At 40.4% G+C, this 22329-nt stretch overlaps 1 protein-coding gene across 2 annotated transcripts in view; it reads right to left on the reverse strand.

Moving 5' to 3' along the window:
* The window catches only part of MRPS5 (mitochondrial ribosomal protein S5), a 29484-nt gene that overhangs the window by 4865 nt on the left and 2290 nt on the right, over positions 1-22329 (reverse strand). The window contains exons 2-10 of one of the 2 annotated variants that reach the window (XM_047853091.1): positions 20202-20282; positions 18071-18208; positions 13637-13762; positions 11518-11751; positions 8514-8548; positions 6821-6911; positions 4763-4809; positions 4017-4074; positions 3670-3732 (exon numbers count right to left, since the gene is read on the reverse strand). In XM_047853091.1, coding sequence (XP_047709047.1) covers positions 3670-3732; positions 4017-4074; positions 4763-4809; positions 6821-6911; positions 8514-8548; positions 11518-11751; positions 13637-13762; positions 18071-18208; positions 20202-20282 — 873 coding nt within the window. The remainder of the gene's footprint in view (positions 1-3669; positions 3733-4016; positions 4075-4762; positions 4810-6820; positions 6912-8513; positions 8549-11517; positions 11752-13636; positions 13763-18070; positions 18209-20201; positions 20283-22329) is intronic. The other variant, XM_047853092.1, reaches the window with a different exon arrangement.

Here is a 22329-nt window from a genome sequence, read left to right on the forward strand (position 1 = left end):
CGAGCTCCCAAGGGAAGGTGTGAATACCGCACAGCACCTGGACCATACATGGCCCTCCCCAAATGGTAGCCAGTTGTGTACATATACAAATACCCATATAATAATGGTCATAGTCCCGTGGGAATTATTTGGATGTACTTTGACTGTGAAGTCTTTGAGGTACACACTGTGTCAAAAACTCCTTGTTTAATGAAAGTGTGTGTGTTTGTGTGTGTGTGTGTGTGAAGATAGGAAATGCTTACCAGCAGAAGACAGGAAATAATAAAGATTGGAGCAGAAATTAATGCTATTGAAACCAAAAAAACAGCAGAAATCAATGAAACCAGAAGCTGGTTCTTTGGAAGAATTAACAAAATTGATAAACCACTAGACAGTTGGATCAAAAAGGAAAGGACCCAAATAAATAAAATCAAGAATGAAAGAGGAGAGATCACAACCAACACAGCAGAAATAAAAACAATAATAAGAGAATATTATGAGCAATTATATACCAATAAAATGGGCAATCTGGAAGAAATGGACAAACTCCTAGAAACATATACACTACCAAAGCTGAAACAGGAAGAAACAGAAAATTTGAACAGACCCATAACCAGTAAAAAAATCTTATTAGCAATCAAAAATCTCCCAAATACAAGAGTCCAGGGCCAGACGGCTTTCCAGGGGAAGTCTACTAAACATTTAAGGAAGAGTTAACACCTATTCTCTTGAAGCTGTTCAAAAAAATAAAAATGGAAGGAAAACTTCCAGACTCTTTCTATGAGGCCAGCATTACCTTGATTCCAAAACCAGACAGAAACCCCGCTAAAAAGGAGAACTATAGACCAATTTCCCTGATGAACACGGATGCAAGATAGGAAACGTTTAGCAGTGCTGTGTGAGGAATCAGACACCATGCTGCAGCCAAGGAAGAAGTGTCCCATGACTAAATAAGTTTGAAAACGCTACATTCTCTATCCCCCTCTGGGGGATTCACATTGCACAGTAGTGCATTAAAGACTGTAACAATCAGGGGCGCCTGGGTGGCTCAGTTGGTTAAGTGGCCGACTTCGGCTCGGGTCACGATCTCGCCGTCCATGAGTTTGAGCCCCGCGTCAGGCTCTGTGCTGACAGCTCAGAGCCTGGAGCCTGTTTCAGATTCTGTGTCTCCCTCTCTCTCTGCCCCTCCCCCGTTCATGCTCTGTCTCCCTCTGTCTCAAAAATAAATAAACGTTAAAAAAAAAAAAAATTTAAAAAAAAGACTGTGACAATCACAAAGATGTACATTTTTTTTTTTTTTTACTTTCCTTTATCGTTTTCCCACATGACACTCTTTCTGGAGTTCACAGTTATTAGTATCTGCTCATAGAAATAGTGATGCACAGGAACATAGTTTAGGAAATGCTGTCTATAATGTATATTTATGTTTTATAAATTTGTATTTATATTTAATTTTTATATTAATTATAATATATAACATATTTATAAAATATTTTATAAATTTATAAAATAATTTATAAAAATATATAAATTTTATAATTTATAAAAATTTATAATTTATAAAAATATATAATTTGTAAAAAATGTACAAAATAATTATAATTATAAATATAATTAAATTATATTTAATTTATATTTAATTTGTATTTAAAAATTATGTATATAAATATACATAAATGTATATTTATGCTGTCTAAATGTATATTTAACCTCAATGCACAGGGAATGTGTTCAACTAGACAGAAACCTGAAAGATACAGCTTGAGGGGACAGGGAAGATAAAAAAGGTAACTTCGGCAATTAACGAAAACTGTAGCTATCTTTCAAAAATCATTTGGATATAAATGTATCTAAACCAACGCTGTTCAACAGAAATAGGACATAAGCCATATATGCAAGCCATACATGGAATTTCAAATTTTCTCACTGATACATTTCAAAAAAAAAGGTAAAATTATTTTTAGTAATATACTGTATTAACCTAATATATCCAAAACACTATCATTTCAACATGTAATCAATACAATAATTTTGAGATATTTTACATTCTTTTTTTTTTTCATACTAAGCCTTTGTACTTCACAGATCTCAGTAGCCACATTTCAAGTGCCCAACAGCCACTCAGGGTAGTAGCTATCATAGGAATAGTGCAAGTATAAGCTTGACGTCTAAGTGTTCAATTTAATACTTTTTCTAATAATAAATAAAGGTTTTTATTAGGCATATGAATGACTGTGATTTTAAAGCAGAAGGTAAGTTCACTTAAAAATAGGCAGGTTCTCTTGGTGCACAATTAGTACTGAATTTGATGTTTTTTCCTCCAGATTGATTTCCACGTCCTAGCTTTGACATGAAAAAGTTAGGTGTCTTATTCTTTTTCTGATCCAAACTTTTTTTTTTAATTTTTTTTTTTAATGTTTATTTACTTCTGAGACAGAGAGAGACAGAGCATGAGTGGGGAAGGGGCAGAGAGAGAGGGAGACACAGAATCCGATGCAGACTCCAGGCTCTGAGCTGTCAGCACAGAGCCCGAGGCGGGGCTCGAACTCACAAACCGTGAGATCACGACCTGAGCTGAAGTCGGTCACTCAACCGACCGAGCCACCCAGGCGCCCCTGATCCAAACTTTTAAAGATATGCCTAGAGGGGCACGCACCTGGGTGGCTCAGTCGGTTAAGCATCTGACTCTTGATCTCAACTCAGGTCATGATCTCACAGTCTCTGAGTTCGAGCCCCGAATCAAGGTCTGGGCTGATGGCGCAAAGCCTGCTTGGGATTCTGTCTCTCCCTCTCTCTGCCCCTCTCCTACTTGTTCTCTCTCTCTCTCAAAATAAATAAATAAATAAACTGTAAAAATAATAAATAAATATAGAGGTGCCTGGGTGGCTCAGTCAGGTAAGTGTCCGACTTTGGCTCAGGTCACGATCTCATGGTTCGTGAGTTCAAGCCCCGCATCAGGCTCTGTGCTCACAGCTCAGAGCCTGAAGCCTGCTTCGGATTTTGTCTTCCCCTCTCTCTCTGCCCCTCCCCTGCTCATGCTCTCTCTCTCCCTCAAAAATAAATAAATGTTAAAAAAAATTTTTTAATAAAAGAAAACAAAATAAAGATATACCAAGAGTATCATTTTTACTGTAGAACCATAGCTAAACAAAATCAAAGTGCTCAAGAATTCTATACCCAAAGTCCACTGGGCATGACTGCCACAGCTCTGTGACCCTGAACTCTGCCTCCTTGCTTGCAACAGGAAGAAAGTCTACCTCTGCTTCCAGAGCTTAGCATAGCACCCAGCTCACAGATGATGTTCAATCAGTATTTGACGATGTGAATAAATGACTGGAACTGAAGAAGCTGTAAGTAGGCCATCTAGCAGCATCGATGAATTCTCAAGGAGAAATGAATGCTCGCACTTATCCAAACCCAATGATTCATTCCGTTACTATTTCCTATTCAGAGTATGCTCTTCCCACCTAGAATTACCCTTGGTACACGCCTGTGTTCACAGGAGCCTGAATGCGCTGACTATATTTTATTTCCCTGGGAGCCTCGGCCTTCTTAAATGAAACTCAGGCCTTTCCATTTTGGTATTTTCAAAATGAGTTCAATACAACTGATCAAAAATACAGGACAGGATGGAATTGTGATAATTACTCTGCTTTATCTTTAACAAATTATAAGAGTGTTTTCGGTTACCTCTGGGTTTTTTCTTCATCTTGATATGCGTCCTTTTAAATGTTAAAGAAATATCGTGGAATACTGGAGGATAAAAACATAAGCATAAGGATTAGGTGTGTAGCTTTAATGCCCTTGCAAATGCCACCACAGAACTAATGCTACCAAAGCAGCCAGCACACATTGGCCAAGGATGAGTGACAAGATTCTGATTTCACTCATCACTAGGGAAGAAAATTTGTTTATGCATTTTATATAATTATTTGTTCCAGAACATGGTAACAAGCAGAGAAACGCGAAGATGGCCTTAGAGATATATTATCAAATATAATGAAACAAGTGTAATCCTACAAATGATTAACACTCACTTGTATGGTCTTCGTACCGTTCCACATAGTGTAAATATTGTACTGCTCTGTTCTTTGCCTGAAAGAAAGAAGGAAAACACTATTCTCAAATCTACTATTGGAATTTACATTTTCTTGGAGATGTTAAAAAACAGCTTGCAGAAAATATTTTATTACTGAAAATTTCCAACTTAAACATTTCATTACATACTTATAAAAAGACTTAATTTAAAAAACTTATGGGGCGCCTGGGTGGCTCAGTCGGTTGAGCGGCCGACTTCGGCTCAGGTCATGATCTCACGGTCCGTGGGTTCGAGCCCCGCGTCGGGCTCTGTGCTGACAGCTCAGGGCCTGGAGCCTGTTTCGGATTCTGCGTCTCCCTCTCTCTGACCCTCCCCCATTCATGCTCTGTCTCTCTCTGTCTCAAAAATAAATAAACATTAAAAAAATTAAAAAACAAAACAAAAAAAACTTATAACCACAGTATCACTATCATATTTAAAAAACATTAACAATAATTCCTTAGTATCTTCGAACATTCTGTCAGAGTTCAAGCCTTCCCAGCTGTCTCATACTTTTGGGAAGCAATCACAAGTCTGCTAAAAATGACGCAAAAGAAAACAGGTACTGCTTAGGCTATGTATGAGTTAAGTAACTGTTGACAGTAAGCCTCCGGGGAGGGTTCTTATTTTTATTATTTTGTGTGTGTGTGGTTCTAATGGTACCCAGCACACCGAACTTTTAGTATCAACGAAAGATGTACGTACTTTTCTGAAAGCATCTGCTCGTTCAGTGGCTTTCCCAATGGCAAAACCTTAAAAAAGAAAAATGACAAATAAAAAAAGGGGCATAAATTTGGCACATACTGTCTTTCACTACATTTTAAATTTCAGTTCCTACAATATTTCGTAGCATTTCATTTGTCTTCTGCCCACAGAAAACCTGCTATCCAAAACAAACCATAAAACACGAGGCTACTGAGATGTGCCTATCTGTTTTGGGGCATTTTGGAAAGATTACATTTGAAAGTATCTATGAAATCCAAGGTTAGGTGTATAACATTACCTTTTGTAAGTCTCTAGATAAAATGAAATATACTTAAACAAAAACTAATCATGCTCTAAACTAATAAGATAAATGGTTTTGAACATTTTTATTTTTATTTTTATTTATTTTTTTTTCCAACGTTTATTTATTTTTGGGACAGAGAGAGACAGAGCATGAACGGGGGAGGGGCAGAGAGAGAGGGAGACACAGAATCCGAAACAGGCTCCAGGCTCTGAGCCGTCAGCCCAGAGCCCGACGCGGGGCTCGAACTCACGGACCGCGAGATCGTGACCTGGCTGAAGTCGGACGCTTAACCGACTGCGCCACCCAGGCGCCCTTGAACATTTTAAAAAATAGATTAAAATAACCAGAAAGGTTGGGGAAAAATATACACTGCTATAGAGAAAAACCATGACTTCGCTGGAACTTACAAATGCAATTCAAATTTCAATTAACCAGGAAATAAAATCAACAATTCTTAAGTTTGTGAATGCTTAACCCTATAAAATGAAATTTATCACAAATTAATGGAAATGCTGCCATTATTTGCTATCACATTAATTCTTTATTTTGAAGAATATATTTTATTTTTAAACTATATATAAGAAAGTACTATAAAGCAGGGCGCCTGGGTTTCTCAGTCAGTTGAGCGTCTGACTCTTGATTTCAGCTCAGATCATGATCTCCCAGTTTGTGAGTCCAAGCCTCGTGTGGGGCTCTACGCTGACAGCACAGAGCCTGCTTGGGGATTCTCTCCCTCTCTCTCTCTGCTCCTTTCCGTCTTGCGCACTCTCTCTCTCTCTCAAAATAAATAAACTTAAAGACAAAAAGTGTCAGTAGGCAGTTTTCCAATTTTCTCTCCTGTACACGTTTGTGTATACATTTCAAAACCAGATGTTCACTGGGGAAATTTTACAGAGAAGTACAAAGAAGAAAGTTTAAATGACTGGCAAACCTACAGATTAAACATTATTAACCATTTCAGTGTATATCCTTCTAGTCTTTGCATATAAACATACTTTATATTAAAAAAAACAAAACAAAAAATTGGGATTGTATTATACAGTCTTATATGAAGTTTTTTTGTTTATTTTTAATTAGCATTATTTCATAAATAATTTTCTAAAATATTCTTTAATGGCTACAGCATATTACAATGTGTGGCTATACTTTTTTTTTTTTTAGAGAAAGAGTGCTCACATGCACACAGGAGAGGGGTGGCAGAGGGAGAGGGAGAAGAAGGGAGGGAGGAAGAGGGAAAGGGGGAGAGAGAGAGAGAAAGACAAAGAGAGAAAGACAGAGAGAGAGAGAGAGAGAGAGAGAGAATTTTAAGCAGGTTCTATGCCCAGCACAGGGCCTATGGGGCTCAATCTCAGGACTGTGAGGTCATGACCTGAACTGAAATCAAGAGTCAGACACTTAAACTGAGTTACCCAGGCGCCCTGGATATACTCCTTTCGTAACTACGCCCCTACTATTGAACATTTAGTGGCTTTCCCTCCCTAATTTTTCATTATACATAAGACAACAGTATCTTAAGCCTTTTAAAATATCCATTGTTCTCATAGAAAAAGGCAGATAGAGGAACTTCTGTTCCTTTTCCCTCCAAGGAATTTTACGTGTTTACCACAAGGTATATGAGCCCAAACCACTTAAAAGGCTTAATCTGTACAAAGGGGCTGGGCACCGGCAAGAACCCGCAGACTCCAGGGCTGAGCCCAGGCCACACCTGTCCTCTGCCCCCACCTCCAGCACCATGCACATCACGCCCCGGTCACCTGCGGCTCCTCTGCCATTCCCCACAGCGACCAGGACACGGACTGATCTCTTTCTTCCCTCTTTTGCTGTCATGTTGAAAACATTTCTTACCTAAAAGACAAAATGTTTCATATATATTACACCTTAAGGAAATTCTGAAGTAGGGAACTGGACTGAGCCCCTTACACCACAGCGCCACCTGAGTAGCTACAACATCCTCTAAGTCATGAGTAGCAACAGCAAACTCTCCAAAGGAAACCTCTCTCTGCAGTTTCTCTAGTGGTAAAATCGAACTTTCCCTTCCTATTTCCTAAGGTTGTTAGAAGGCTGAACGGAGATAACTTTTGAACGGATTAGAAACCATACAAATTGGGGCACCTGGGTGGCTCAGTTGGTTGGGCAGCCGACTACAGCTCAGGTCGTGATCTCGCGGTCTGTGAGTTCGGGCCCCACGTCGGGCTCTGTCCTGAGAGCTCAGAGCCTGGAGCCTGCTTCAGATTCTGTGTCTCCTTCTCCCTCTGCCCCTTCCCTGCTTGCTCTCTGTCTCTCTCTCTCTCTCTCTCTCAAAAATAATAAACAATAAAAAATTTTTTAAAAAAAGAGAGAAACCATACAACTCAATATACACTATTTTAGTGAATTTCACAAAGGAAGAAAGTTGCTGACCAAACTTGGAAAGAATTTGTAACTGACTTATTATAAGACATATTCCCGGTGATCAGAGATGTTAAAACAAAGAAGATGTGTATCTTAGAAATGAAAATGCAGTCTACAGAAAGAATGAGCACAGGACTGAATCTCTATGCTAAGGTTTAGGCTCACAGGCTCACCGGATAATACAAAATTTAGAAATACCTGCTTACTGGAAACTACAGGAAAATCTGTGTTTTGTTTGTTTTGTTTTGGCATATTTAAAAGGCCAGGATCTATGAAACTGTTACCTTAAACTGCTTACATGGCAGGTCCCTTCCCAAAAGTAAGGTTAAAGGAAAAGGTCGAGTCCACACCCGTGGACAATCTTGTAGGTAATCATCCACATATAAGAATTCTTCAAAGGGATTAACTTCCAAAAGATATAAACTGGGCCCCAAAGACATAAAATGCTTGTAAACATAAAGTACCGATATTGATGAAATAATATACATATTCAATCACAAAATCAATAAATGGTTATTCCAAATGATAGTTAACACCAGCCAAGTATGCAGCACTAGCTCAAAGGGAAGTGGACTGTTTTGGTGATTTTCAATCACCCTGGAAAGAGTGACTGAAATTTCCCTGACACAGGCTTCGGTTTCAACGGCCTGCAAACAGCCCAAAAGATCATTTCCCCATCAAGAGCTGGGCATTCACAGCAACTCAAAGCTTTCTTACCCTGCCCCATGAACTGAGTGCCAGGACAGATTGCTAATGCTGGCTTTAGAAGGGAGGGTTTCAATAGTAATCTCCAAATTCTGTTCTTGACCGTACCCCTGAAGTTGCCTTGTCATGAGACCGCAACTGGTAGCCCCCAAAAGAGGGCAGCAGTCAGGACAGCCAGGATCAAGTAACTGAAATTAAAGTTTCATTATTCCCTTATCCGAACCAGCTCCGTGTCTCAGAAAAAAATCACGCACCAAAGGCTGTTCCTCATGGTTCCACTCACACTATTCCCACTCTACCCACACCAACGTCTCTAAAGGCTCAACTGGGTATGTGATGCAGCACGCCTACCTCCAGTATTCTGGTATCAAAATCATCATATGTTTCTGTGGAGAGAAAAGAAGAAGGCATGTAGATAAACGGATCTCTACAATTAGTGCACGAAAGCATTTCTCAAACCAGGCACCATCACTGATTTTTAAGTGAGAAGGAATCTCAAATCTTTTGGTGTCACTCCCAAGGCCACACCCTAGTCCTCCATGATCACCAGACTGCTCCACCACTAAATTCCTAAAACTCGGCCATCTCCCTGACTGCATCCTCCTACCCCTGCAGCTCTCTCACTCAGCAACCCACAAGGTGGTGGTTCTTGGAGCTCCCCAGCACCACCAGACTCCTGACCCCTTCTTTATTTTCCCTCGGACCCCCTGTGGTCTTCACAGCCTCTGCCACTCAGCCAAGACACCGTAAGCCATCACTTCCACCAGACGTTGCAAATAGCCTCAACTTCCTCCCCCTCTTCTCTCCCCACCATACCACCTAGGCCAGAATCAAGGCAACTCCCTGGCCACACCTGACCTACGGGGTGCCGCTGCTAGAGAGAAGTCAAAGCAGAGTACACACGTGGGCCACGAAAAAGTCATGGTCTCCAACTCAGTCAAGTCCTCCCTGCTGCCTGTTGGCCTTTTATGTCTCTTTCCACTCACCACAGCAGCCATTTCAAACACTCTGGGTTCTCTGATTTTTATTAACTTTTTCCTATAGAAAATTTCACTCACATAAAAAATAAGATAGAACAGCAAAATGAAGTCTTACACACCCATTAGCCAGCTTCGACAATCATCAACTCCTAGCCAATCTTCTTTCCTCTAAGTTCTGTCCAATTCCTACTTCGTTGGGTAATTTTTTTAAATTAATGTATTTATTGTTTAATTTACATCCAAGGTAGTTAGTATATAGTGCAACAATGATTTCAGCAGCAGACTCCTTAAAGCCCCTTACCCATTTAGCCCATCCCCCCTCCCATAACCTCTCCAGCAACCCTCTGTTTGTTCTCTATATTTAAAAGTCCCTTGGGCACCTGGGTGGCTCAGTCGGTTACGCGTCTGACTTTGGCTCAGGTCACGATCTCATGGTTCTTGAGTTCGAGCCCCGAGTCGGGCTCTGTGCTGACAGCTCAGAGCCTGGAGCCTGCTTTGGATTCTGTGTCTCCCTCTCTCTCTGCCTCTCCCCTGCTCACGCTCTGTCTCTCTCTCTCTCACAAATAAACATTAAAAAAAATTTTTTTTAAAGTCTCTTATGTTTTGTCCCACTCCCTATTTCATTATTATTTTTGCTTCCCTTCCCTATGTTCATCTGTTTAGTATCTTAAATTCCTCATTTGAGTGAAGTCATATGATATTTGTCTTTCTCTAATTTCACTTAGCACAATACCCTTCAGTTCCATCCACATAGTTGCAAATGGTAAGATTTCATTCTTTTTGATTGCCAAGTAATACCCCATTGTATACACATACCACATCTTTATCCATTCATCCATCGATGGACATTTGGGCTCTTTCCATACTTTGGTCATTGTCAACAGCGCTGCTATAAACATTGGGGTGCACGTGCCCCTTCGAAACAGCACACCTGTATCCCTTGGGTAAATACCTAGCAGTGCAATTGCTAGGTTGTAGGGTAGTTCTATTTTTAGTTTTTTGAGGAACCTCCATACTGTTTTCCAGAGTGGCTGCACCAGCTTGCATTGCCACCAACAATGCAAAAGAGATGCTCTCTCTCCGCATCCTCGCCAACATCTGTTGTTGCCTGAGTTGTTAATGTTAGCCATTCTGACAGGTGTGAGGCGGTATCTCATTGTGGTCTTGATTTGTATCTTCCTGATGATGAGTGACGTTCAGCATCTTTTCATGTGTGTTAGCCATCTGGATGTCTTCTTTGGAAGAGTATCTACTCACGTCTTTTGCCCATTTCTTCACTGGATTATTCATTTTTTGGGTGTTGAGTTTGATAAGTTCTTTACAGATTTTGGATACTAACCCTTTATCTGACATGTCATTTGCAAATATCTTCTCCCATTCTGTCGGTTGCCTTTTAGTTTTGCTGCCATTGGGTAATTCTGAAGCCAGTCCTAGATACCTGTCTCTTCATCAAAATATTCTGGTGCCCATGCTCATCAATGCTCACCCTACTTTCAGCAGATGACCCCATCTCCTCCTCACAGACTAACCGAAGCCACCAGACAGCTACCACTCACCCACCACACCCCCAGCAGGCTCACATTTCCACTACCAACAACACAGGCTCCACCTGAACCCACAGTCACGAGTTAATCCATTTATCCACCCTGGGTCTGGGTCCTCATTAGGGTTTTAGTTTACGGGTTTTTTTTCTCTCCCTCCCATACCTTCATCCACTCAACTGAAGCATTTTGCTCCGTTCTAAGCATGTTTACCGGAATCTCTCCGTCTCAACTTCTCTCCTCTTTAAGCCAAATTTAACAAAGCAGCCAAACTTGCCTATTTCTTCATCTCCTACTCATTGACAATATTGAATTTTTCACATGAGTTTTACTTCTTTACATATTCGGGATGGGGTGGTGCGGGGAGGACTTCATTTTCTAATTTGGCCTGATAAGTATTAGCAATTTTTATTTCATGTATGCTTTTATGACACTGAATGACAACTATCTGGTTTATCTTCTGTTATCAAAACAGAACTCCCAAGCCACGCTGCTCCATAGGTACCCCATGAGCACCTGTGTTTGAGGAACTGCACCCGACAAGTAGCTCTATATAGATCTAAAATAGACCACCACATTCAAGGCTCTGAGAAGCCACACAGTAAGGATTCCAGAAGCCAATGCTTTGCATCCTGTGTGTGGACTACTTTTGCGTATGGGCCTCTAGTGTTCCATAAAATACAACTGAGTAATTAACACGAAGTTATTTCAATAATTCTCAAATCCTTTTTGGAAAAAGGCAATCTAAACAGACAAGTAAAATCCACTTAAGCAATTCTAGAACTACAAGTACTCTCTCCATCACAAGGGTAAGCAATACCAGGACTCAGCTACCTCCATTGGGACCAGGGTCCGGGGGGCCAAGACTGACGCCTCCCCACGTGTTTCCACTCCATCCTCGCTCCCGTTTAACCTTCATCTTCCTCTTCCGGTCCCACTCTTCCCTCTGCTGGACCATCTCAGCCTCTATCTTCTCCTGGTCTTCCTTGCTTCTTTGGGCAATGGTCTGTACAGCTCCATCTCTCATGAGAGGGACATTGAGACCAGGCCATAGGAAGCCATGACGCCCTGGAGGTTTGAAAACATACATTAATAAGAATTTTTAAAAATCATTCGTTTCTTACGTGCTAAAATGGTAGGCAAGGGGTGTACAGATAATGATGCTGCTGGAGGGAGCTTAAACTAACAATCACTTGGGGCGCCTGGGTGGCGCAGTCGGTTAAGCGTCCGACTTCAGCCAGGTCGCGATCTCGCGGTCTGTGAGTTCGAGCCCCGCGTCAGGCTCTGGGCTGATGGCTCAGAGCCTGGAGCCTGTTTCCGATTCTGTGTCTCCCTCTCTCTCTGCCCCTCCCCCGTTCATGCTCTGTCTCTCTCTGTCCCAAAAATAAAATAAAACGTTGAAAAAAAAGAAAAAAAAAAACTAACAATCACTTGGCAGGCCACTTGGCACCATCTATTAAAATTTTAAGTGTACCTACTGTAATAACTAGTAATCCCACTTAATGCTACCTACAGAAACATTCCCACACAGTTACGAGGCGTAAGTGTGCTTGGACAAGGAGGTCCACTGAAGTGTTACTTGTAAAGGCAAAGAGTGGAAGTGATCTAAATGTACAGCAATATTGGACTGGTTAAATGACTACGGCATCTTCAACCCGTGAAATATTCTACACTAAATTCAAAGAATGAGGTTGCTATAGAAATACTGATGTGGAACAATTTCTAAGACCTAATATTAGTGAAAAAAGTAAATTATAGGACAGAATGTACCATACGATAGAATTTACTTTTTTAAAAAGAAAATATGTATTTCTTTTAGGGTATTTATGTATATAAAAACATTATAAAGGGTCAGAAGAAGGGGCGCCTGGGTGGCTCAGTCAGTTAAGCGTCCAACTTCAGCTCAGGTCACAATCTCATGGTTCGTGGGTTTGAGCTCCCTGTCGGGCTCTGTGCTGACAGCTCAGAGCCTGGAGCCTGCTTCAGATTCTGTGTCTCCCTCTCTCTCTCCCCCTCCCCTGGTCGTACTCTGTCTCTCAAAACTAAACAAATGTTAAAAAAAAAAAAAAAAATTGTTTTTTAATAAAAAATAAAAAAGGTCAGAAGGAAACACATCAAAATGAAATCAGTGCCTTCCTTGGGGGGCAGCAACTGGGATTGGTGGGGAGATAGAAAGGGCATCAAGGGGACTTTAGATTTCTCTACAATCTTTGAATTTTTTTACTGAGAAAGTATACACATATGATTGCTGTACTTTTTAAAAAGTTAAAAAATAAGATATAAGGTGAGTCATCAGAGAAAAAGATTCAAGTAGACACGTGAGTGCAGTGAAAGGTGTTTTCTTTATGCCTGAAGGCTATTATTACCAAGGATAATTGGTCAATAACCATAGCACAAAATGTTGATCCAAGTACACTATACAATTTTTACTCTTTAAAAAACACAAGTATAAACAGTTATGTTTCCAGGGGTTGGCAGACTAAGGCTCAGGGGCCAAATCCTGCCCACCACTTGTTTTTATAAAGTTTTACTGGAACACAGCTCTCCTGGTTAGATCACATATTGTCTAGGACTGTTTCTGTGCCCCCTTAGCAGAGTTGAAGAGTTGTAACAGAGTCCATGTGGCTCAGAAAGCTAAAAATATTGACCATCTGGCCCTCTGCAGAGGTTTGCCAACTTTCACCGAATCATAAGATCCTTGAGGGCACTGTCACAGAAGATGGGACGCAAGGGCACTTAGGCTTGTGGAATGAATAACCGAATGAATTCCTTTCTATGGGATTTTCGTCCCCCAGAATCATGGGGCATTAAGTGAGCCATTTGGTTTAATTCTAAAACTGCAAACCTAATGCCCTTCATGAGAAATGTATGAGGTTTCTAGGCTATAAAAATCTCTACAAAACTGGGAGGGAAACTTTAAAAAGCACATTAGACTTTTTATAAATAAGCTTACCTTCACCAATGATCTGACCCCTGTTCAAATCCTTTCTTCTCTTTTTCTTAGTTCTTTTGCCTCTTCCTTTTCTTGCTCCTGCACCAGTCTCTGCTAAAGCGCCTTTCCATAGCTCATCTGCTGTCACTGTAATGAAACAGGTTTTTTGGTTTTTTAATTACCAAGCAATGATCTGTGGTCCCCTGCTGAATAAAAAAGGCCCAAAGAGTCCAGCTCACTTGTATCACTGTGGTGATGAAAATAAAATTATATCATTCTTTATACATATCAAACACATGGTTACATTTGGACAACCCAAGAGATGACTATACTATTCTCAAAGCGCATGGCCTCCCTCCACAAAAGACAGCCAACATTTAAATCCCATTTGCCGGTAGTTCATTTCCCAGACATCTCATCAACTATGTTACAGGTCTCTTCCCTGCCCTCCTGCCACCACTATAACCCCTGAGATAATACCTATCCTTAAATACAGGTTTCTTAGCCCAAACAAGAATCAACATTGCAATCTGAACTCATAAATCTTAATACTGTGAACTGTTTGCTCTATTCTTCTGTGAATGCCTTAAATACCTCTGTGCATCCTTCAAAATAAGATGCCCACATTCACCTTCAACTCTAATTAAAATCTAAACAATACATAGGAAGGAATGAGGAGGTAGGAGTCTGATAGTTAATATTTGCATACAGTGTGTGTATTCTCAAACCATGCTTGCCTTTCACTTGATGTATAGACCCCTACACTGCTGATTTATTTCCATTTGTGAATTTCTAGGATTCCCAAATCTTTTTCTACCATACATTTCAATCAGTACTTACCCCTCTGTACTTGTGGAATATTCAGATTCGTTACTTTCGACACTACTGAATTCTATTGATGTAGCCAATTTAAGTCCTATCTTCCCAAGGACTTCCAGCCTTTCAAAGTATCACCAATTGATTTTACAGTCATAGATTCTGTCCCATTACAATTTATTTAATAAAGAATCACAGCCACACAAATGTTGTAGTACTCAAAACTCTAAGATACATCTATCTACATGCTGGAAATACTAAACATATTCCGGAAAACAAATGAGTATCTTCATTCTCCTACCCTTAGGGTTTAAAAGTTCTACCTGCTTGCTTCCTGAAAGGTCTTCCCTTGATCTTCTGAGTAGATAGCATGGAAAGGGAAAAATGTTTTGGATTTATATTTTTAAAGGCTTTAATCTGTTCGGTATCCCATTTATCTAAACACATACATATTAGAGTTGATCTTCATAACTGAAGCTCAGAAGTAACTGAGATTCCACATCACATGCTGCTTTGCACCTCCCTGATCAGAGCAAAGGCTTTAAGTTGAGCTCAAACTTTGACGCTGATTCACTTAAAAGAACACAAGTTTGAAATAAAATCACCAACCCCAAACTAAATTCTCACTAAACATTTGATTTTGTTTCCTAACCGCTTAAAAATGGTGCTACCTATAGATGCCATCAAAAACTTGAAAGTTCACAATGAAAGCACTTTTAATGGGGGCATATTAAGAGGTCAATTAGTTTTTCTTCACTTAGAATAAGCAAATCACTCATTAATACTAAAAAGGATCTGGGGCACCTGGGTGGCTCAATTGGTTAAGCATCTGAATTCAGCTCAGGTCATGATCTCACGGTTCGTGGGTTTGAGCCCCGCATCAGGCTCTGTGCTGACAGCTCAGAGCCTGCAGCCTGCTTCGGATTCTGTGTCCCTCTCTCTCTAGCTCTCCCCCACTTGTACTCTGTCTCTCTCTCTCTCTCAAAGATAAGTAAACATTAAAAAAAAAATTTTTTTAATAAAAGGGTACACTCTTTATTTCTAAAAAAAAAAAATACTAAAAAGGATCTTATTTTAAAAAGAGATTGATATTGAGACAAAGATGTAAAAGACTAAAAAGTTTAGTTCATTTTCTTTATTACATATTCTAAGAGGAAAATAAAATTTCGAACTACATCGGGAAAAGACAGTGAGTCATATGTCAACTCTTGAATGCCATTATGCTATTAAAATTGGTTTTAGTCTTTTTTCAGATTATAACAGAAATAGTTACTTTTTAAAATTTAGAAAATATAGGGGTGTCTGGGTGGCTCAGTCAGTTAAGTATCTGACTTCGGCTCAGGCCGTTTCTCACAGTCCGGGAGTTCGAGCCCCACGTTGGGCTGTGTGCTGACAGCTCCCTCCCTCTCTCTGCTCCTCCCCCACTCACGCTCTGTCTCTCTCTCTCTCTCTCTCTCTCTCTTTCTCTCTCTCTCAAAAATAAATAAACATTAAAAAAAATAAAGTGAAGTAAAAAATGAAATTTGGAAAATATAAACACTATGACGAGCATACAAAAATTAATCATAATCCCACTGTTAAATCAGAACATACATTTTTTCTTCCTTCGTGCATATACACATAAGTGTACATACATATTTCATTTGTTTTAGACAAAACTGAAATTATGCTACATGTACAATTTTGCATCCTGGTTTTTTTTCCATATTACATTGTGAGCCTTATCTCATATTCTTACTATTATTCACAAACATAATTTTTTCAATGGCTCTAAGTTGAATTAAGTTATTTGACAAAGATTTTACTATTTTAACATCAGAACATACTGGTCTGATTCTAATTAACCTGAGATGTTATTTAGAATAGATTTACTATTATTTTAGCTCTTTCTGTCATTTTTGGAAGGGCTTAGGTAGATTAACATATATACCTGTTAACTACCATAGTTAGGTAAAATATATTTCATGTTTTATACACACACACACACACACACACACACACACACACATACGTATATGCAAAATCCACTATTACATCCAATTTGATACATGGAGCTATTTCAGACTTAATCATGCTAAGTAAACTACTTGCTAATTTGGATCAAAGGTATTTAAATGGTAGATTCCCCCCCCCACACACACACCCATAACAGAGGGATAGATTTACAAGTACAATGTTAAATACTCTTAGGAAATCTTAATGAGTTTTGATAAATTATAGTTTTTGGGTTTTGTGGGGGGTTTTTTGGAGGAAATTTACAAAATCAAAGACTATTTCTTACTGAAACAGCAAAAGCTAGCTAGCTCAATGCTAGTTTCAACCGAGTTCATCCTCTTAAAGTTAATCTTAGTGTGACTTGGGAGCAATAAACTCATAAGGGTTCAGAGTCCTGTAACTGGGGAAGAACGTAGGCTAATGGAGAGTCAGGCAGATACGAGACAACAGTGCACGGACAGGGGTGTCAAAGGGCAAGGGGCACCTCTAAAACAAGAAGAGTTAGAGAAAAGGACTTCTAGGGCAGGGGAAAAACTACAGACAGTCCCTGGGTTATGATGGCTTGACTTGTAATTTTTTGACTTTACAATGGTGCCAAATGACATATATTCAGTAGCAACCGTCCTTCGAATTCTGATTTTTGATCTTTTCCTCTTTTCTCTTTGCACCAAAATCCACAGATACAACTGAGCCTGTGTTAGTTGCAATCCCCCTACAGCCTGGTCCTCATTTCTGCATTGCTACACAAATGACCTACCTACTATGAGACTTCCAAAGTGAAGCGATCTTTGATAAAGTGACAATTAAATACTCTGTAGTCACGACACTGCACTGAAGAAGTCTAGGTATTGACATGGAAAAACATCTAATACACTGCTGCACGAAAAAAGTAGCCGACCAGTATTTTAAGGTAGTAGAATTATAGGTGATTTTCTTCTTTTTGATTTTCTGTATTTACCAAATAATCTAAAATGAATTGGCTTTATAATCCTAATTTCTTTTTTTTTAAACAGAAGCTCTTCTTTTTTTTTTTAAGTAATCTCTACACCCAACATGAGGCATGAACTCACGACCCCAAGATTAATAGTTGTATGCTCTACCGAGTAAGCCAGCCAAGCATTCCAATTCTAATTTCTTTTAATTTGTCTAATGCTGAGTTCTGAAATCAATCTCCATTTATTACGAATCAAGATAATTTCAGTTCAGACTCGACTATTTCAAACACTACTGCAAGTCAGAGCAGTGTTAGCAAAACAATGTCTACTTAAAATTAACTTTTCCTGATTTGTACTCTCTCCTCAACTGAAGTGCAACTAAAAACAGACTTTGATTATATTCTTGGTGTGAATCTACATCAGCAGGGATCTGGGCCACGATTCAATACTCCTTAGGTCTCAGGTACCCAACCAAGGGGATAAAAGTAAACGCGTGCTCCCCAAAGAACAGTACAAATACAGCTGGTTACATGCGACATAATCCCAGGAGGTACTCTAAGGAATATTTTTATTTTAATAGCACATCATATACTAGTCTCTAAAGTGTTCACTCACTAAAGGAAGAAGAAAAAGAAGAAAAATTGAGATACGAAAGCACCTTTTATTTTTCTGTTTCACGAAATGGGAAGTTTGTAGCCAGTCTACGTACATTTGGTGAAGAAACTATAGGATCTATACTGCTGGCCCATCAAGTTACTGGGAGAAGAAATACAGCATTGTGTCTGTAGCGCACGGGTCAAGCTGGCAAAATGACGGCTGCCTCTGGTTCCTGGAGATGACAAAGGGCCTGTAGGTAGACGGAATAAAACTTTGAGTTAGATGCTCCACGCCTGTGGGAAAATATTGCCAGCACCAAAGAATTAATCATTACTAATGAAAGTAAGTCACTAAAATCCTGAACCTTTAAGAATCATATTTTGGGGGCGCCTGGGTGGCGCAGTCGGTTAAGCGTCCGACTTCAGCCAGGTCACGATCTCGCGCTCCGTGAGTTCGAGCCCCGCGTCGGGCTCTGGGCTGATGGCTCAGAGCCTGGAGCCTGTTTCCGATTCTGTGTCTCCCCTCTCTCTCTGCCCCTCCCCCATTCATGCTCTGTCTCTCTCTGTCCCAAAAAATAAATAAACGTTGAAAAAGAAAATTTTTTTTTAAAAAAAAGAATCATATTTTGAGGACAGTCTTTCTTTAAAACATAAATCAAAACTTTATTCTGCTAACTTAAATGTCCATCCTAGTTACAGAAGTTACAGTCTGTCCACACGACGGATGTAGCCATCTAAAGAAAGATGGAGATCTGTCCTTACGAGGGTTGCTACTTGCCCTTAGGAGCCCACAATCAACAGTCTAGTCTTGGCAAATGGCGACCTCTGCTGTATGAGCAGGGCCATGTACCCGTGTGGAAAGTCCTATAAATGACCTGTTCAGAAGAGCAAGGTGCAGAAGAGTAATAGAACATCCTGCCCTTCATGTTGAAAAAACCAGGAGGGGATATGAATATACTTTATAGGTTAATTTCAGAAGCATATAAAGGAAACTGGTAACAGCGGTTGCCTCTGAGGAAGAAAACTGATGCGTTTGGGGTTAGAACGAGAGATTTGCTTTTTTGTGTTTCTTGGAATTTTTCTAACTACATGCATGTATCACATCAAGTTTTTATGAAAAACCATGTCTTAGAGGCAGCCATTTGACCAATCCCATGGATGGTGGTGTCCAGTGAGGGCAATGGCAGGGGTGACAGGAATTAGTGGACTCAAGGAAATGGGAATACTGATTACAAAAACCGCGTACACACAACCGCATTTCAGCTGAGAATTTAGTCACTGTGAGAAAAGTGAAAAGGAGGATTAAAACAGCCCTCGAGAGAATAAAGTTTATTGCAGGGCAACAGGCTTGAACAGAAAGCCGAAGAGTGAAAGCAGCTATTTTCGAGTCTCTGAGAAATTAGGCCAGTCTCTGGCCTTCCTCACGAAGGCTTCTGCAGGCCCCATATCAGCTCAGGTTGGGGACACTACCTGGCTCACAACAGAGGGCAGAGTTAGTAGTTTACGAATGAATGAGTCACCCAACTAGTCAGTGAACAAATAAAGGGAAGAGTTCAGGTCACCACCCTCTTCTGAACCCCTCAAGCAAGGTATGACAGCATCTTGACAAGTGGGGTTAATAATATGAAAGAGAAGAAGACTAAAAGTAAAGCTCCAAAAGGCCAAGAAAACAATGAGATTTCAATTCCGCCCTAACCATAGGGAAAGGCAGGGTTCCACGGACCATAAGCACAACATGGACCAGGCAAGGGTCGGCTTCCTTCCCTTCTGGAGAGTGACTGAAGAGAGGGCCCTGCGCTATGGCAGTGTAGAAGCAAAGGCCTCTGCAAAGACCCTGCATTACGAGGATGCATCACAGTCCCCAGACAGCTCAGGACCCAGTCCTGCCATTTACTGGCTGTGCAATCTTGAGCAAGTCACTTAGCCTCTCACAGACTCACTCCATCGTCCGCAAGATGGAAAGAACAACCCCCTCATAAAAACTGGTGACGATTAACCAATATAACGTGTTACAAGCCTAGCACATAGGAATTAGTCAAAAACTGTAGCTATTATTTTTTAAAGCCTTGAACTATAACAACTGTAATCATAAAAAAATTGAAAAATACTCCAGACCTTATGTACTTCCATTATAAAGAATGACCCCCCCCCAAAAAAAAGTATGTGCTCTGTTCATTTACAGTTACATGAAGCACTCTAGCATTCGATCCTGTAAGAAACAGTAGTTGGATAAATGAATCTCACCATTGCTGAGAACAGTCTTCAACGCCAAAATGGAAGCTGTTGGAAAGGTGTTTAGGTAAAGCTGCCTGGACCATATGTGACCTGTAAATTAAAAAAAAAAAAAAAATCTTTTAAGATACTTTCTGCATTAAAAGGAAAATTTTAACACCCAAAGAATATTAACATCTATAGAATAAAAGAACCAAGAAAAGGAAGTGAATAATTTCCAGGTTCCATGACCACGTGAAGTAGACAGCATCACCTTCTCCTTCATGCTCACATCTAACCAGTTACCAAGCCCTATTAATTCTCTGCAAAAATCTATCAGCTACGCCCTCCCCTATGGTCTCACTGCCCCCTCTTTATTCAGGTGCCATCTCTCAGCCACAAAGTAACAACAGTCCCTTAGTAGGTCCTGCTGCTACCCCTCTCATTCCCCATCTGCCGTCAGGCAGCCCTTCCTAAAATAACAAGTCTGGTCACCTCCCAGCTCTGATTTATCATTCTTTGGCTCCCTACTGCCTGCACCAATTCAAAACTCCTCAACATAGCCTACGTGACTGCAACGAGGACCCAACCTCCCATATCAGCCTCACTTGCCACCACTCTCCCCTCCACCCTCTCTGACTACACCAGACTTTGTAGTCATTCTTTTTTTTTTTTTTTTTTAAAGACAGAGGTTGAGCGTGTGAGCTAGGGAGAGGGGCAGAGGGCGGAAGGAGAGAGAGAGAGAAAAAGAGAGAGAGAGAGAGAGAGAGAGAGAGAGAGAGAGAGAGAGAATCTTAAGCTGGCTCCACACTCAGCACAGAGCCCGAAGCAGGGCTCAGTCCCATGACCCCAGGATCATGACCTGAGCTGAAATCAAGAGCTGGACACTTGGTCACCCAGGCACCTCCAACTTGTAATCATTCTTGAACACACTGTGCTCTTCAATCCCTTTGTGTCTCTGACACGTTCTCCTGAAATATCACTCTTGGTGAAGGCTCCTGGTTCCCAAAGTGGCCCCCCAGCACTCTGGGGGAGAGAGTCCCCCTCTCTCAAGACTCTGAAACTCCCGCAGTCTCAGGCTGTAACCGTATTATGTGCCACTTCACATAGCAGAGCGCTTCCAAAGAGGTTCTGACAGCATTTACTCGTAAGTGATTTTTGACAAGGGTACCAAGACAAATCAGTGGGGAAAGAACAATCTTTTTAAGAAATGTTGCTAGGACAGGGGCGCCTGGGTGGCTCAGTTGGTTAAGCATCCGACTTCAGCTCAGGTCATGATCTCGCGGTTCGTGAGTTCGAGCCCAGCATTGGGCTCTGTGCTGACAGCTCAGAGCCTGGAGCCTGTTTCAGATTCTGTGTCTCCCTCTCTCTCAGCCCCTCCCCTGCTCACACTCTGTCTCTCTCTGTGTCTCAATAATAAATAAACATTAAAAAAAAAGAAAAAAGAAATGGTGTTAGGACAAACAAATATCCTCTTGCAAAACAATGAAGTTAGAGTGCTACTTCATACCATATATAAAAATCAGCTCAAAATGGGTCAAAGACCTAAAGGTAAGAGGAAAAACTATAAAACTCTTAGAAAAAAACCATAAGGGTACATCATCATGACCTTCAAATTGGCAATGGTTTCTTAGATATACTAAAAGCATAAGCAACAAAGAGTAAATAGATAAATCAGACTTCACTAAAATTTAAAACTGTGTTTTAAAGGAAACTATATTCAGAGAGAAAAGACAACACACAAATGGAGAAAATTTTTGCAAATTATCTATCTGACAAGGAACTTAAATCTAGAGTATACAAAGAACTCTTACAATTCACTAATAAAAAGACAACCCAATTTAGAAATGGGTAAATAGGGGCGCCTGGGTGGCTCAGTCAGTTAAGCATCCGACTTCAGCTCAGGTCACGATCTCGCGGTCCGTGAGTTCGAGCCCCACATCGGGCTCTGGGCTGATGGCTCAGAGCCTGGAGCCTGCTTCCCATTCTGTGTCTCCCTCTCTCTCTGTCCCTCCCCCATTCATGCTCTGTCTCTCTCTGTCTCAAAAATAAATAAACATTAAAAAAAAAAAAAAGAAATGGGTAAATATTTGAATAGACATCTCTCCAAAGAACATTCATAAATGGCCAAATAAACACACACACAAAAAAGATGTTTATA

The sequence above is a fragment of the Prionailurus viverrinus genome, chromosome A3 (genome assembly GCF_022837055.1).
Source record: "Prionailurus viverrinus isolate Anna chromosome A3, UM_Priviv_1.0, whole genome shotgun sequence".
NCBI classification, from domain to species: domain Eukaryota; kingdom Metazoa; phylum Chordata; class Mammalia; order Carnivora; family Felidae; genus Prionailurus; species Prionailurus viverrinus.